A 14622-nucleotide genomic window follows, 5' to 3' on the forward strand; every position below is an offset into this window, starting at 1 on the left:
TAGTCAGAACCACGGTGTGCCCAGCCACGACACTGGTTATATGGCCGAGGCCAGTAAAACAGGGACTGGTTCCCTTTAGCTTGGGTTCTCAGGGGTCTGCCATATCGAGGCTCTAATGGGGATTTGCCAGACGGCCAAACGGCCATCAAGTCTTTTCTATCAGTTTCCAAAGAGCCCACACTGCCTGCCGTGCTCGGTGAGGCATGACCAGCCCGGCCAGTTCACCCTTCACCAGGGGTCTCTGACCACCGACTTCCCTGTCCAGAATATTCTGCCATTGCAGCGCAGCCTTAAACCCGTGGCTGGATGTGTTTTCTTGCTGGGCTTCACCTTCCAGGACTGAGTTCAAGGACCACCTCCTTATTACTCTGGCCCTAGGTGCGCCCGTCCTTCAAAGCTCGCTTGCTCCTGGTCTCTGTGGAGCTGCGACAGCTCCTACAATTACAACACATGTGTCTCTCCCCTCATTACACAGGGAGCCCTGGCCGCATCGCCCCTGTCTGCACCTACTCGCACCGCAGAAGGACTAGCACAGCGCCCAAGGGAGAGCAGGGCGCTGGAAGGCCAGGAGGGAGCAGGCGTGTGGAGCTTGTGCAAGCGTCTCCTGACCAGATGGGGCCGGGCCATACGCACCGTGGGTTCCCGTTACACGCCGGCCTGCTCCATGCTGAAGGAGACCTCGGGGTGCTTGTAGCTGAGCAGGATGTCTGTTATACACGTGGATGGGTAGCAAGAGCTCAAATGCTGGCCGTCAGTCAGGTCCAGGTGCTCATGGCCTAACCTCTCCCCACATTCTGAGGACCAGAAAGAACATGTGAGATTTGCAGGGCACTGGGGGGTGGGGGGCAGGAGGGAGGGAGAGGAGGAGGAAGAGAGGTCTGAGCACTGCGACCTGACTCGCAGCCTGAACCCCAGCTCCCAGCAGCCCGCGGTGCGCTCAGCGTCTGCAGCCTCCTGTCCTGGCCTGGCCTGTCCCCGCGGAGCCCTGTGGGCTCCATGTGGGGGGAGGCAGAGCACTGCTCCTTCCGCGAGAGCCTTCTCCGTCAGGCGAGACCCTGGTGCCGCAGACACTGGTCACTGGGCGCTCCGAGGGCAGAGGGCCCACCGCACAGTGTCTCTGCCTCGGGACGCAGCGGGCAGGGCAGCCCGTGAAGGCGAGTCAGGATTGACCGCAGGCCCGTCCACTCCAGGCCTCTCACCTGCTATGATGCCCCCTGGCTGCTTCCAAGGAAAGGCAGGCACGTTCCATCCACACACAGCACTGCTACCAGAACCAGAGAAGCAGCTGTGGGAGGAGCGTCCTGACAGCATCGGAAAGGGGCTGTGGCACCTGCACGCAGCCAGGAGACGCGCTCCTCTATCCACTCGCGCTTGGGAGTGGGCGTGGGGCGTGGGGCGTGGGGCGTGGGAAGGGCGTCGTGCCCAGAACCCTCTGGGTCCCAGAACTCCGTGCAGAAGAGGGGAGCAGTCACTGGGCAGACGGCACCACCCGTGCCAGGCTCCTTACCCTCATCCTCCCGGCCCGGGAGCTGCTGGCTCCCCGTGAGCGAGGCCTGGCTGAGGACGGCATCGGACATGCGGGCAGAACTCAGCGCTTTCCCAGCCACGAGGCTCATCCCGGGCAAGTCGTCCAGCTGCACCTGCAGGAGCGACAGCAAAAGGAGTAAGGACGCCACACACAGTGGCCTCAGAGAGCCCCCCCTCCCACCAGCAGCACCCCAGACCCCGCCCTCTGAGCGCCATGGCGGGGAGGCTGCAGCAGCAACCCTGGGGAGGGGGTTGTGGGAGGGCAGGACCCCCACACTACATGGCTTCCCAAACCAGGTTTCGACCTATCACCATCACCACCACCACCGAGTCTGACTCAGGACAGTGCTGTCCAACAGCACGGAGGCAGATGTCCCGCTACGCTGTCCAACACCCACACCAGCCACAGGGCTACCAAGCACCCGAGGTGACTGCAGTGACAGAGGAACTACGGTGTAACTTCATTTTAATCACATCTGACCAGGCCTGGCTGCAGGGAAGTTGCTCCTGCACTACATGCTGCCATGCACTGCCTGGGAGAGCCCAGCCTCGCTGAGCCAAGGGTGCCGGGAGGAGCGAGTTCGTGGCTGCCAGCAAGCCAGCCAGGAGCCTTGGAGCTCATCTGCTGGGCTTGAGTTCAGACCAGCCATGGGCAAACTACGGCCCGCGGGCCGGATCCGGCCCGTTTGAAATGAATAAAACTAAAAAAAAAAAAAAGACCGTACCCTTTTATGTAATGATGTTTACTTTGAATTTATATTAGTTCACACAAACACTCCATCCATGCTTTTGTTCCGGCCCTCCGGTCCAGTTTAAGAACCCATTGTGGCCCTCGAGTCAAAAAGTTTGCCCATCCCTGGGTTAGACTGTGTGGGGAGAAGTTTAATAACCAAGACCAGGGAACAGAGGGCAGCTACTGGTTCCTCAGCAGGAAGTTGGAATGCAGATTCTGCTGGATTAAGGCCTGGCTGTTGGGGCGATTCAGAGACCAGCTTCCCTGGTGCAGAGGTGGCCTCTGGGAGGAAGCGAAGCGGGAGTGGGGGTGCACCCATAGGACTAAGTTCTGCTTTCAAGTTGGCAGCAGTTGGGGACCAACATACATAGGCATCGTCGCTGTTCTGGATCGTGTGGTGTCTCTGCAGCGTCCGGGGCCTGTGGTGCTCGCCACCCGGGGGGCGTGCCGGGAACCCAAGCTCATTATGATCTGGCAGCTCCATGGCTGGTCCTGGAGAGCTTCCCTCCACGCAGCTCCCTCTGACAGACTCTGAGGAGACAGAGCCAACAGGTCAGCAGACCTCTCGTCCCTCCAGCACTGGGACGCCTGTCAAAACGTCCTGCAGGGACCAGGCAGCGGGAGGCCCGCATGTGCGCTGACTGCTCCCCTGGCCGCTGGGCCTGGCGCGGGAAGGAGCCGGACCAGCCCTCCCACCCGAGTCCCGCGGCCAGCACGGGCCTCCTTACGGAGGAGACAACCCCACATGCTGGCGTTTGGTCACACCGAACCTTGACTTTGTCTTCATTTCTGTTGACAGTGCTGCTCTCAAACCTACACGCACATGAGAGCATTCCTGGAGCCTCGGACCCTCTATGGGGAGCAGGGCCATTCTGTGGGCGCCATCTCCCCTTCACTTCGCTGACTCCCGCTCAGTGCACACCCCGTCCTCTCCTCTGCCTCTCAAACTGCTGCTCCCAACCCTTCGATCGCTCCTCTATTCTTTCCACTCCTACCCATGACCCACACGTACTCTGCAATACCATCTGTTTTCACGGCTTCACCAGCACTGCCTCTGTGCTAAGAACCACTGGTGCCCCTGCAGGCGCCAGAGCCACAGCTCCAACTACTTACTGGACATCCAGCAAACACCGCACCCTTCAGTGTCTCATCCCCACAACCAGCTCCCCTTTCAGAGACCTGTGTTCTGTGCCCGTTCTCCTGACCGGGGTGTGAGCTCCATGCTTCCTCACTCCTGGTTCCACGGCGGCGTAAGGGTAAAGGACCTACCTCTGCAGCGTCGGCCAGGGCAGCCCCTTTCTTTCCAATCACACTGCTTCCTTCGAAGCCCTCTTGCCTGTGTTTCTACCACAGCCTCTTAGCCACCCTCTGCCACGAGCCTATATAGACGACTTTCTCAAGGGCAGCCGGAACACCTCATTTTCACGCCTTCCAGCCCATCTTCCAGTGAGCACACTACCCTCCCTGTCACTCTAAGTCTAGTCACACGGGACCACCTAACACTTCCCACCGTTCACAGCTCCACGCGTTTGCTCCCGCTGCTCCTCCCCCTGGAATGCTGGGTTCTTCCACTTCCCTCCCTGCCATCCAGGTCAACTCGCCCTCCCATCTCATCTGTCTCAGATGTTAGCATCTCTGTGAAATCTCCCCCTTCAAACAGAAGTTGGTCCTTTCTTCCTTCAAGTGTCAGAAGACTCTACTAAACTCTGAGTACTCTAACCTAAGTCCTGGCACCAGGTTCAGCTGTGACTTGTCTCCATCAGTCACTAGGACCGTGAGTTCTCTGAGGACAAGAACTGTATCTTATGCCTGCCTGGGAGCCTCCTGGCCCAGACCTGTTCTCACCCAGTAGGTATTTAGTAATTTCCTCCTTGGCTGGCGTTAATAAATGCTCTCTTAACCCGGGTTACGGTCCTGTCAGGGTCATAATCCCGGTGAACTGGGATTTGGAAAGGAAGAGGAGGCATATTCCTTCGTGACCAGGGAAGCTCTCATCCGTCACCTCTGTCCCCACACAGACAAACACAGACAAACTCCAGGGAAGGTGACAGACCCTCCTGGTGGCACTTTTGGCTCCATCCTTAAGGGTCCGGCGCTTGAGCAGGTTTTGTTCGCTTGGTTGTTTTCTTTGGGTTAAAGCTCTTTGGCACGTAGCTCCTGATGAACTGTACCCTGGCAAGACTAGGTTTTAAAAAGTTTTACATAGGAAACAGCCCTAATGCTGTCTGTACCATTCCAATAACTACTCAAATAATGAAAGTGAAGCGTCCTGTTAAGTGCTGGGTGAAGGGCCAGGTCTCTACTGGAATGGTCTCCTATAGCGATCAAGGTCAGGCCTGGGCTTAGGGGCTCAGGCAGAATGGGGAGGGAGGGGAACTAACTGGCATGCACGTGGATGCTAACGCAAGAGATTCTGGACACAAACAAGGAGGGCGAGCTTCTCAATTACCAAAGGTGAAAACAAGTGAGAAACCTCCTGAAAGTTCTGTGAGCAAAGAGGTCAGAGGAATAGCCAGACGTCAGCTCTTTCACTACTGAATGCTAAAAGCCAGCAGAGGGGGGAAGATAGAGAGCCTACACCAGGACGCGCTCCCCATCCTCCCACCGCCCAGTTCCTCAGGGGCACAGCTCACGTGCTGGCCCCAGGAAGTGGCAGGAAGTGGCGCAGCGATGGCTTGTGGAGCGAGGAACTGGCTCTCTGGTCTGCCCTGCCAAGAGGCTACACAGACAGCTGCTTCTTACCTTCTCAAGGTATTTTCTTTTTTTTGTTAATCCTCATTTGTTTCATTGGTTTTTAGAGAGAGTGTGTGTGTGGGGGAAGTAGGAAGACAGGGAGAGAGAGAGAGGGGTGGGGGAGAGAAACATTGATGTGCGACACATCCATCAGTTGCCTCCTGCATGCACCCCTATTAGGGCCGGGGATCGAACCTACAACCCAGGTACATGCCCTTGACCAGGAATTGAAGCCACGACCCTTTGGTTCTCGGCCCAACTCCCTAACAACTGAGCACACCGGCCAGAGATCAGAATATTTTCTGATGCCTGCACTCTCGTCTTTGGTCGCTAGCACCACCCATTCAGTCCCTCGGGGTTCTTTTTCATAGAATTGAATGCAAATCTCATCTGTGGCACCTCTGTCCCCACACAGACAAACACAGAGCTCTCCCTTAAAGATCTCTGAAGGGTCCTTGTCACACACGAGATGTGTAAGCCCTGCTTCTTGATACTCAGCTCCGCCCCTCCCCCCCACTCCGCCCGCTTCCAGAGGCCTCAGTGTTTGTCTGTCTGATGTGTGTGCTAAGTCTCCCCTCTCCCCCCTCCCTTCTTTTGAATTTATTTTTATTCCTGAAAATGAGGTTCCTACAAACCCAAGCATGCACCCTCCTTTGGCCCTGCCTTTGGAAGATCGCATGGACCCTTACCTCCTCATCTGCTGTCTTCCTAGCCTTCAGGTCCGGTGCCAACATACCCGAATGCCACCGAGACAGAGCTAGTGCTTGACGAAGCAGGCGACAAGCCCTCTGGACTCCCCAGCCCAGAGCTCATGAGCACAAGCTCTGGGGTAGGAAGCCGCGGCTGGAGCCCTGCCTTCACTGGGTCCTGAGGTGTGGGCCTCAGCTCCCCAGGCATGTAAGTGCAGAGCTGTGAAGACCGCGTTACTCACACTCATTTCAGGGACCTTAGTTCGGAGGGGAAAGGGCTTATTGCGCCAGTTGACAAAAACAAAGAAACTGATTTATCACAGAAACCTACTTCTACAATTACGGAGACAATTTCCCCATGTAGAAGTGAACAAATGAGTTACTGAAGCTTTAATTTCCAGAGAAGGGGCTTCTGGTTTAGCAGAGACAAATAGAAGTTAAAAACTAGATGACACCGGAGTTGGGTAACAAACCAGGGTGTTGTCCACTCAAATTTCAATCTAACCCATGGGTCGAAGGTCCGGAAGGCCTAGCATCTACTGCCTGGCAGGGCTGCTTATAGAGGGTGTAGAATGGGAGGCGGGGAGGCAAGAAGGAGAGAAGATTAGGCTAGGGCAGTGGTTCTCAACCTTTCTAATGCCGCGACCCTTTAACACAGTTCCTCATGTTGTGGTGACCCCCAACCATAAAATTATTTTCGTTGCTACTTCATAACTGTAATGTTGCTACTGTTATGAATCGTAATGTAAATATCTGATATGCAGGATGTATTTAGGTGACCCCTGTGAAAGGGTCGTTCGACTCCCAAAGGGGTCGTGACCCACAGGTTGAGAACCGCTGGTCTAGGAGGAGACCTACTAAGCAGCTGTGGGTGGGTCAAGGCGCACACAGAGTGACCCACTGACCAAGAGGCACGAGATTCAGGCTCAAAGCGTTGGCATCCTTTATGCCAACTCAGCACCGAGAGGAGCTGTCAAGCTCACCAAAGGCTCTACAGATACTGGGGCAAGAGGACGTCTGGGAGCAGCATTCTCGGGTGCTGACCCAGTGAAGCTGCGAGTACAGGGAGGCACGCGCACCTGGTTACGCAAGGAGAAAGCACACAGGAACACAGTGCACACGCCCCGCTGGGGGCTCCCGCGGCTTGCACAAGGCTTCTGACCCTTCAATATTGACTTGTCCTGAGTCACTCACTGTTGCAGGAAAGGGGAGGGATGCATGCGTGCATGCTCTTAAAGGTTCTGAGGTGCATTTAGAACGTGCCCTTTCCCCCAAGGGGCCGGGCCCCGACACTGCACGGCTGGCCGGGCAGAAGGGGAAGTGGTTTTCTCTGCAAGTTCAAGTTGGTAAGCGCACTGTGTGCACTGCTGTATTGTTTATTTATTTGCAAAGGAAAGAAAAAAATCAAGTATAGAAGATAAGCCTACATTCTATTTCTAGATGGCAGTTAGGGAGACTATGGGCAGCATGGGGCATTCAAACCAGCCTTCCGCTCGCTGCCTGCTCGGTGCCCCGCAGCGCCTAGCTTCACACTGACTGGCAGCAAGCAGACACGAAGGAAACAGGTGCCCACAGACACTGATAGGAGGGCATTTAATTCTCCTCAACTACCCAGGGATCCCTGTTCACCTACACTTCAGACTTATTTTAGAAAGATCACCCTCGATCTGCTTTATGATAATCCCAGTCATGCTTTGCTTAACAACAGGAATACGTTCTGAGAAGCCTGTCGGTAGGTGATTTTTGTCGTGGGAACATCGAGTGCACTTACAGCAACCTAGATCGTACAGCCTCCTCTGCACCTGGACTGTCTGGTTCAGCCTGCTGCTCCGAGGCTGCAACCTGCCCACGTTACTTGCTGAATTTGCAATGCACTGTGCTAGGACATATGACAGCGATAACCTGACTGGGCAATAGGGCCTTCTTGGCTCCACTATAATCTACTGGGACCACCATCAGGTAACTAGTCCGCCGCTGACCGAAACGCTGTCACGTGGCACAGGACCGACTGCACCTCTGACAGCTCGCTTGGTGGCACTTCATGTTGAAGCTGTTTAGGAGCTGTCTACCCTCCCCCACCCCCACCCCCGCCAGGTTTAAGCTCCCAGAGGGCAGGCTCTTCAGCTTTGCACCCCTGCATCCCACGCAGCCCAGTCATTCCAGTCTTGCTGCATTTCTCTGCATGGGAACAACAGATGAGGTGCTTGGGGACGAGCGTGTAACTATGCAGAGGTTGAGGTATCAGTAAAGGAAACAGCAAGCATCTCCCCTGTGCAAAGCGTGAACAGGTCAAGTGTGAGCTTCCCTCCTGGCCTGCAGGTGGTGGAGGGGAGGTCAGCACCCTTTCCTGACAGAAGTGACAGCAGAGTGTCTGCCAGTTCTTGGTGATGTGAAACAGCTCTCACGTTTTTAAAAGGATGGAAGGAATCATGTCAGGCTGAAGCAGGGAGATTGTGGAGCCTCAGCAGTCCTGTTGCCAAAGAAACCAGAGCAGGCATCCCAGGTGGTTGTGAAGAGAAATGAGCAGCTGAGGTGGAAGCCCGGAGCAGAGCAGCTACAAACACAATCCCAGGCTCCTTCTCTGGGGATGTTTAGCTGAGCATCCCTAACTACACAGGTGAAGGCTGGGAGGAGAGGTCTGTCCTCAGAGTGAGCTCGTGCTGTTCACAGCAAGAACAATGGGGACTTCCAGGATCAGCGGGTGTTTTTAAACACACGACAGGCATCTCCCGAGGGGTGTTAACTCCGAAGCAGACCAGGCTTCCTTGGACCATGAGCTTCTCTAGTGCATTCCTTGCTATGCTGAATTCCAATACACACAGCAATGACCTGTGGCTTTATTCGTTAGAGATCATTGTATATATGGATCCAAAAGTCACAAACCAGGAGCAGATTTCAGAAAAGGCGTTGTTTTAATTTAAGCAGAAAAAGTCATAGTCTGTTAAGCATTAAAAAGTAAGTGGGTAGAAAGAAGGAAGAAAACCCCTATAATCACGGGCAGGAGCTAAGGCTGCAGCTTCTAGAAAAGCTCTCTCCAAAGATCAGGAAAAGATTTGAGCAAAAGAGGGCTTGGGGCGGCGGGGTGGGGTGGGGGGGGGTGGGGAGGGAGATTCCTGCAAAGCTGCCCATGAGGCACCGAGGACAGGGGCGTGCTGAGCTGAAACCTGCCGGAATGCGCTCACCGCTGGTCTCTCCTCTCTCCCAGAAACAGGAGAGGCGTTTGTGGGGGATATTGGTGGAGATGGGGGTAGATGTGAGAAGGTAGGGAGGAGGCGGCAGGAGAGGTAATGAGAGTGACTCAGCAGGGAAAGAAGGTGGAGAGATCCGTCGCAAGAATTACAAGCCTGGATCTCAGGCCTGAGATTCGGAAGGAGGGGTGACTGATGGCAGCGGATTTAAACTGGCAGGAGAACCGAGCACGACGCCACTCCCTCCTGGCACACTGTGGCTGGGTCTGGACCCTGCTCTGGATTTTAGGAAGCTTCTGCCTTAGTTTTGCCAGTTCCCTCATGTGCACTGCACTTCAAGACACCCCGCACCACTCTCACCCACTGGTCTTTCCTCATGCTTCTCCCCAAAACCCATGGCAAAGCCATCTTCACCCATCACACCCAATTCAAATGCTGCTTCCTTACTACCGGCTGAGCACTAGTTCCTCTGGCTGGGAACTACTCTGCCCCGCCCCGTACTCCCACACCTGCACCTGGTACCAACACAGGCAAGCCCAAGAAAGGGGTTCCTCTGACTGTCATGGGGCACAGGTGAACCCAAGCCCTCCAGCCTTTCTGTACGGAGGAGTCAGACCGGAGGGAAAATGAAGAAAATTAGAGGGAATTTTTGAACAAAAAAATCTCAAAAGGTGTTTAATACGTGGCAATCTAGGGTGGGGGAGTGGGCGTGCACATGTTAGCTCCAGCGTTGCTCTTCCCCGGGCCCTGCCAGGAGGCACCTACTACCGTGAGCTGATGGTGCCTGGTTCAGATGCCACCTACTAGTTGTTGACCTTGGGGGCAAAGTACTTAATCCGTGCCTCAGTTGTCTCATTGATACAATGGGGATGATGAGAGTTATTATCATACTAGAGGCCCGGAGCACAAAAATTTGTGCACTCAGGGGGGCCCCTCAGCCTGGCCTCTGCCCTCTTGCAGTCTGGGACCCCTCAGAGGATGTCCACCTGCTGGCTTAGGCCCACTCCCTGGGGGATCGGGCCCAAGCTGGCAGTCAGACATCCCTCTGGCAGCCCGGTAGCCCTCGGGGGATGTCCACTTGCCAACAGGGAGCAGACCTAAGCTGCAGTCAGACATCTTTAGTGCTGCTGAGGAGGCAGGAGAGGCTCCCACCACCACCGCTGTGCTGGCAGCCATCAGCCTGGCTTGTGGCTGAGCAGAGCTCCCCCTGTGGGAGCACACTCACCACCAGGGGGAAGCTCCTGCATTGAGGATCTGCCCCCTGGTGGTCAGTGTGTGTCATAGTGACCAGTCATTCCCAGTTGTTCTGCTGTTAGGGTCAGTTTGCATATTACCCTTTTATTATATAGAATAGAGGCCTGGTGCATGGGTGGGGGCCGACTGGTTTGCCCTGAAGGGTGTCCCGGATCAGGGTGGGGGTCCCGCTGGGGTGTCTGGCCAGCCTGGGTGAGGGGCTGATGGTTGTTTTCAGGCTGGCCACAGCCCCTTCAGGGTAGGGGTCCCTGCTGGGGTGCCTGGCCAGACTGGGTGAGGGGCTGATGGCTGTTTTCAGACTGACCAAGCCCCCTGGCGACCGAAGCTCCCAACCTTTCCTTTTTTTTTTTTATTCGCTCCAGCTCCGTGGCCATGGCAACTGGAAGCAGGTATCTGGGGTTTATTTACCTTCTATAATTGAAACTTTGTTGCCCTGAGAGGAGGCAGCAGCCGACCGGGAAGCTTGGCTTCCTCCATTGCCAGGGGCAACCCACTACTGCTCGCTCCAGCTCTGTGGCCATGACTGGCTGAAAGCAGGTATCTGGGGTTTATTTACCTTCTATAATTGAAACTTTGTTGCTGAGTGGAGCTCAGAGCCGGCCGGGAAGCTTGGCTTCCTCCATCATTGGGGCAACCAAGCCTCCTGCTTGCTCCAGCTCTGTGGCTGCTGGCCGCCATCTTGGTTGGGTTAATTTGCATATAGTCGCTCTGATTGGCTGGTGGGCGTGGCTTAAGGCGTAGCGAAGGTGTGGTCAATTTGCATGTTTGTCTATTATTAGGTAAGATAGGGTTGTTGGGAGGATTAAATTCATTTATATGTGAGTAGCTGCTGGTGCCTGGCACACGGAAAACCCTATAGAAAAGCTTGTTTACACTCACACAGGAAGCTTTTCCGCAGCACCCTCATACCACCTCCCTGCCTGAACACTCCCAGGGACAGGAAGCTCCGGGCTGCTGAGGCGAGAACGTTCTTACACAGTCTTCCAGGGAGTTAACATTTGCGGCGACTTCTCTTTCAATCTTGGTTCTGCCCCATAATATGAACCCACAAAAGTCAAATCCCTTCTTCCGCCTGAGAGTATGATCACTCTCCTTAGCTTATTTCACCCAATACTGAACACCCCCAGGTGTGTCAGCCATTCCACATACGGCCTGGCCTGGCCTGAAACCCCGCACCACCTCCACACAGCAGCCGCCCGGCCGGGGCGCCTCTCGGCGGGATGGCATCAGACTGTTCAGAGGCCCCGGATTTACCTGGTGTTTTACGCAACCATGTGTCCCTCCCTATTGGTGCCTATGAGCCAACCTGAGGCACCAAGCCTTTCCACACACAATGTAGAGCCAGGTCTTCCCCCTGCCATGTGCCATGGGACCTAATGCTCCTATGAGCCGAGTTTTGTGTGCTGACTTTAGAAGACAGAACTGGAGATGCAGGCAGCTCCAAGAAGGGAAGGATATAGGAAATGCTTGGTTTCAGAATTGTATATTTTATGGGCAAACTCATTTTTCATGATCTGTGATGATAGAATGGATATTGGTCCAGATTTTGTTTAGGATATTACGATGCTAATGGAATAACATTTTCTGAGCATAACCTATTGATGGTAATATTAATCTTCCTCAGAATAAAAATGAATGCACGCATTCATTATACAATGAGACAAAATGAGATGACATGGCCCCTTAAGATGCTGTAAAAGTCTGCATTTATTAATGAAATGATCAGAGTAATAATGCCTCCCCCCCCCCACGCACACGCACACGCACACGCACACGCACATATATGCATGTTTTAATACTTCCCAAATACCGCTCCTCCTGCCGCTTTCTCACAGGGAAGGAGAATAACCACGTGAGGGTGTAAGGGACAAGGTCATGGTTTCGTGGCAGAGGCAAGTCCAGAACCGAGGTGCTTTGACTCCTGGTCCAATGCTATTTATACTGAATCCTATTTCTTACCACTGGCTGACTTTTTCTATTGCAGAAGTTAAAGTTGGCTAGTTGGAAGGAAGTCAAGAAATTCTAAAAGCTAAAAAACATGGTATGAATATGGAAAATAGACAATATATCTCACTGACTATACTACCACTGTCTTATTTTGAAAATGACTCCTTACCCACCAATACCCACTTCCTACATGCTTCTCCCTCAAAAGGTCCTGAAGGTATTCTCAGGAATTCTTTTTCTCTTAGGAACAGAGTACTAGCTGAAAAAAGATAACATTACTAAGTTAATTGAATTGGGGCAGATTAGCCCAGAACTTTTACTTTGAAGGGACTCTTACCTCGGCTGGTCACCTTATTTCTACTGAATGCAGCAGTTGGCTGATGTCGGTATGGATGTATCCCCAATTCCTGTGCGTGGCTCACAGTTCCTAGTAAAGACTCAGGGTCCCCAGGTCCACCAGTACTCAAGAGGAGAGAGCTGTCGTGGCAACCTTTGGTCAATGCACTTGAACTCTGCCTGTCTGGAAAGACGTCCTTGGTTGCCACGCAGGAGCACTCCTCCTCCATGCTCTCGGGATGCGGGAGTGCTGGCTGCTGAGCGTAGCCCTGGGGAGGGCTGTTTGAGGAAACCTGGGAGATACATTCTTGAGCTCTGATCTGCAGAAGATGCTGGGGGCTGGTGTGGCAGTGGTGATACGAGTCAGCATTTTGATACGGTAAAGCCTGGTGCTCTGTCATACTCTGTCCTGCAAGATTGGGAGCCAGACTCCCAGCATCCCCCTGGTTCATATGCCTAAACAGTTCTTGATACTCCTGCTGCTGCTGCTGTCGCTGCTGCTGCTGCCTCTTAATGAGCTGTGCAAACTCTGCTGGGGGCAGCCGAATGTCCGAGTGGCCTGCGAGCGAATGCCGGGGGGAGAGCAGTCCTTGGAGGATGTGGGGTACCTGCTGGTGTCTCGTGTAGTCTGGCGGCGTGGGGGACAGCAGGGCCTGCTGTAGTGCTGACGTGGGATAGGGAGGTGGCTGCTGATGTGCACTGGGAGGGAAGGTGGGGAATTGGTCAAGTGGAGGGACTTTCAGGGCGTGGGCTGGAGGGAACCCCACTCCTGCTGAAGGGCTGTAGCTGCTGGGGGAACCCCGGGACTGGTCCGAAAACAGATGAGGGTGTAAATGCGCCTGGTCGTAGTTAGCAGGGGAGAACCGATTCACGTTCAAGCTGCAGACACAAAAGCAAGTGAGTACCAGGCACCCACGTAACAAGAGCACTCTACTCCCCAGAGAACGGAAAACGGCGCCTGTCAGGAGTGAGTGCACGGACAGGGAACTGCGGAGTGACAGGGAAGGGGGTGCAGCACCACCCTGCATCACTCACCCAGTGGCGCCCGGACTTGGGGCAGTGTGTGTGTGACAGCCCAGCTCTAGGCTGAAGGGAGCAACTATCTTACATCACCGGAGCTCCTAAGAAGCGCCAATCTTTCAGAATATGAGAGAGGGAGAGGGAAAGGAACCCTCAGGGAACAGACAAGGGAAAGGGGCACTTTTATCTAATAGGCCATTTTTTTCCTGGCAGATAACAGTAAGATAGCTTTGTCATTTTCCTCCACTGTCTCATTAGCATTTTGAGCCCCTATTTGGTCAATAAATAGGTTTCAAGTTCACCCCAAAACCACCGCCCTGATTTAGAGGGAGTGGAAGGAGCACGACCACCAGATTCCTCCCTGCTCCCTCCCCGCTCCTGGGTCACCTGGATGGCTCACTGGGTGACCTAGGTAGCCTTACCTGTGGGCTTCTGCGCTGTCAGCACTCAGCTGCTTGGACAAGGGCCGATGCCCGTAGCTGAAGGTGGCCAGCAGGTTGGCACGGTGCTGCATCTGGATTTGACTGGCACTGGGGCTGATGGAGGTGCCCCGCCCCACGGAGCCTGCAGCTGCCCCCGGCATGTTGCTGAGCACACTGCCAGGCTCCTGCACTTGGATGGTCACCTGCTGTGGCTGGGTGGGCTGCTGCATGCCCAGGCAGGTGAGCGCCACGCTGGGAGGAGGAGAGCAGTTCTCAGGCTGCTGTGGGAAGACTGCACTGCGGGAGGGTAAGCCCTGGAACTGGGAGGGAGATGCAGCACCTAGAGAGAGAGAAGCCTCAGTGACCAAACGCCCAGGTGGCCTGCTGGCTGCAGATGACCTAACGCCACCCACAGCTCTGCTCCTCAGACTTCGCTGTGCATGCGTTCATCTGTTCAGACTCCTGGGCCCCTGATTCAGCAGGTCAGGGAGGGGGCCCATGGCTCTGTATTTTTAATAAGTTGCCCTGAAACTTGGTCCATCACCCGGCCAGTGTGGCTCAGTGGTTAAGCGTTGACTTATGAACCAGGAGGTCAGGGTTTGATTCCTGGTCAGGGCACATGCCTGGGTTGCAGGCTCGATCCCCAGTGTGGGGTATACAGGAGGCAGCCAATCGATGATTCTCTCTCGTCATTGATGTTTGTATTTCTCGCTCTCTCTCAATTCCTCTACCTTCCTCTCTGAAATCAATAAAAACATATTTAAAAAAAAAAG

At 54.5% G+C, this 14622-nt stretch overlaps 1 protein-coding gene across 3 annotated transcripts in view; it reads right to left on the reverse strand.

Moving 5' to 3' along the window:
• Positions 1–14622, reverse strand: part of SIK3 (SIK family kinase 3) — a 142943-nt gene that overhangs the window by 4107 nt on the left and 124214 nt on the right. For 2 of the 3 annotated variants that reach the window (XM_023744305.1, XM_023744304.1), the window contains 5 exons: positions 13850–14189; positions 12409–13286; positions 2628–2791; positions 1508–1640; positions 634–794 (listed from right to left, as the gene is read on the reverse strand). In XM_023744305.1, coding sequence (XP_023600073.1) covers positions 646–794; positions 1508–1640; positions 2628–2791; positions 12409–13286; positions 13850–14189 — 1664 coding nt within the window. In that variant the 3' untranslated portion in view covers positions 634–645. The remainder of the gene's footprint in view (positions 1–633; positions 795–1507; positions 1641–2627; positions 2792–12408; positions 13287–13849; positions 14190–14622) is intronic. The other variant, XM_023744306.1, reaches the window with a different exon arrangement.

This window comes from Myotis lucifugus, unplaced genomic scaffold, assembly GCF_000147115.1.
Source record: "Myotis lucifugus unplaced genomic scaffold, Myoluc2.0 scaffold_448, whole genome shotgun sequence".
Classification (NCBI taxonomy): Eukaryota; Metazoa; Chordata; class Mammalia; order Chiroptera; family Vespertilionidae; genus Myotis; species Myotis lucifugus.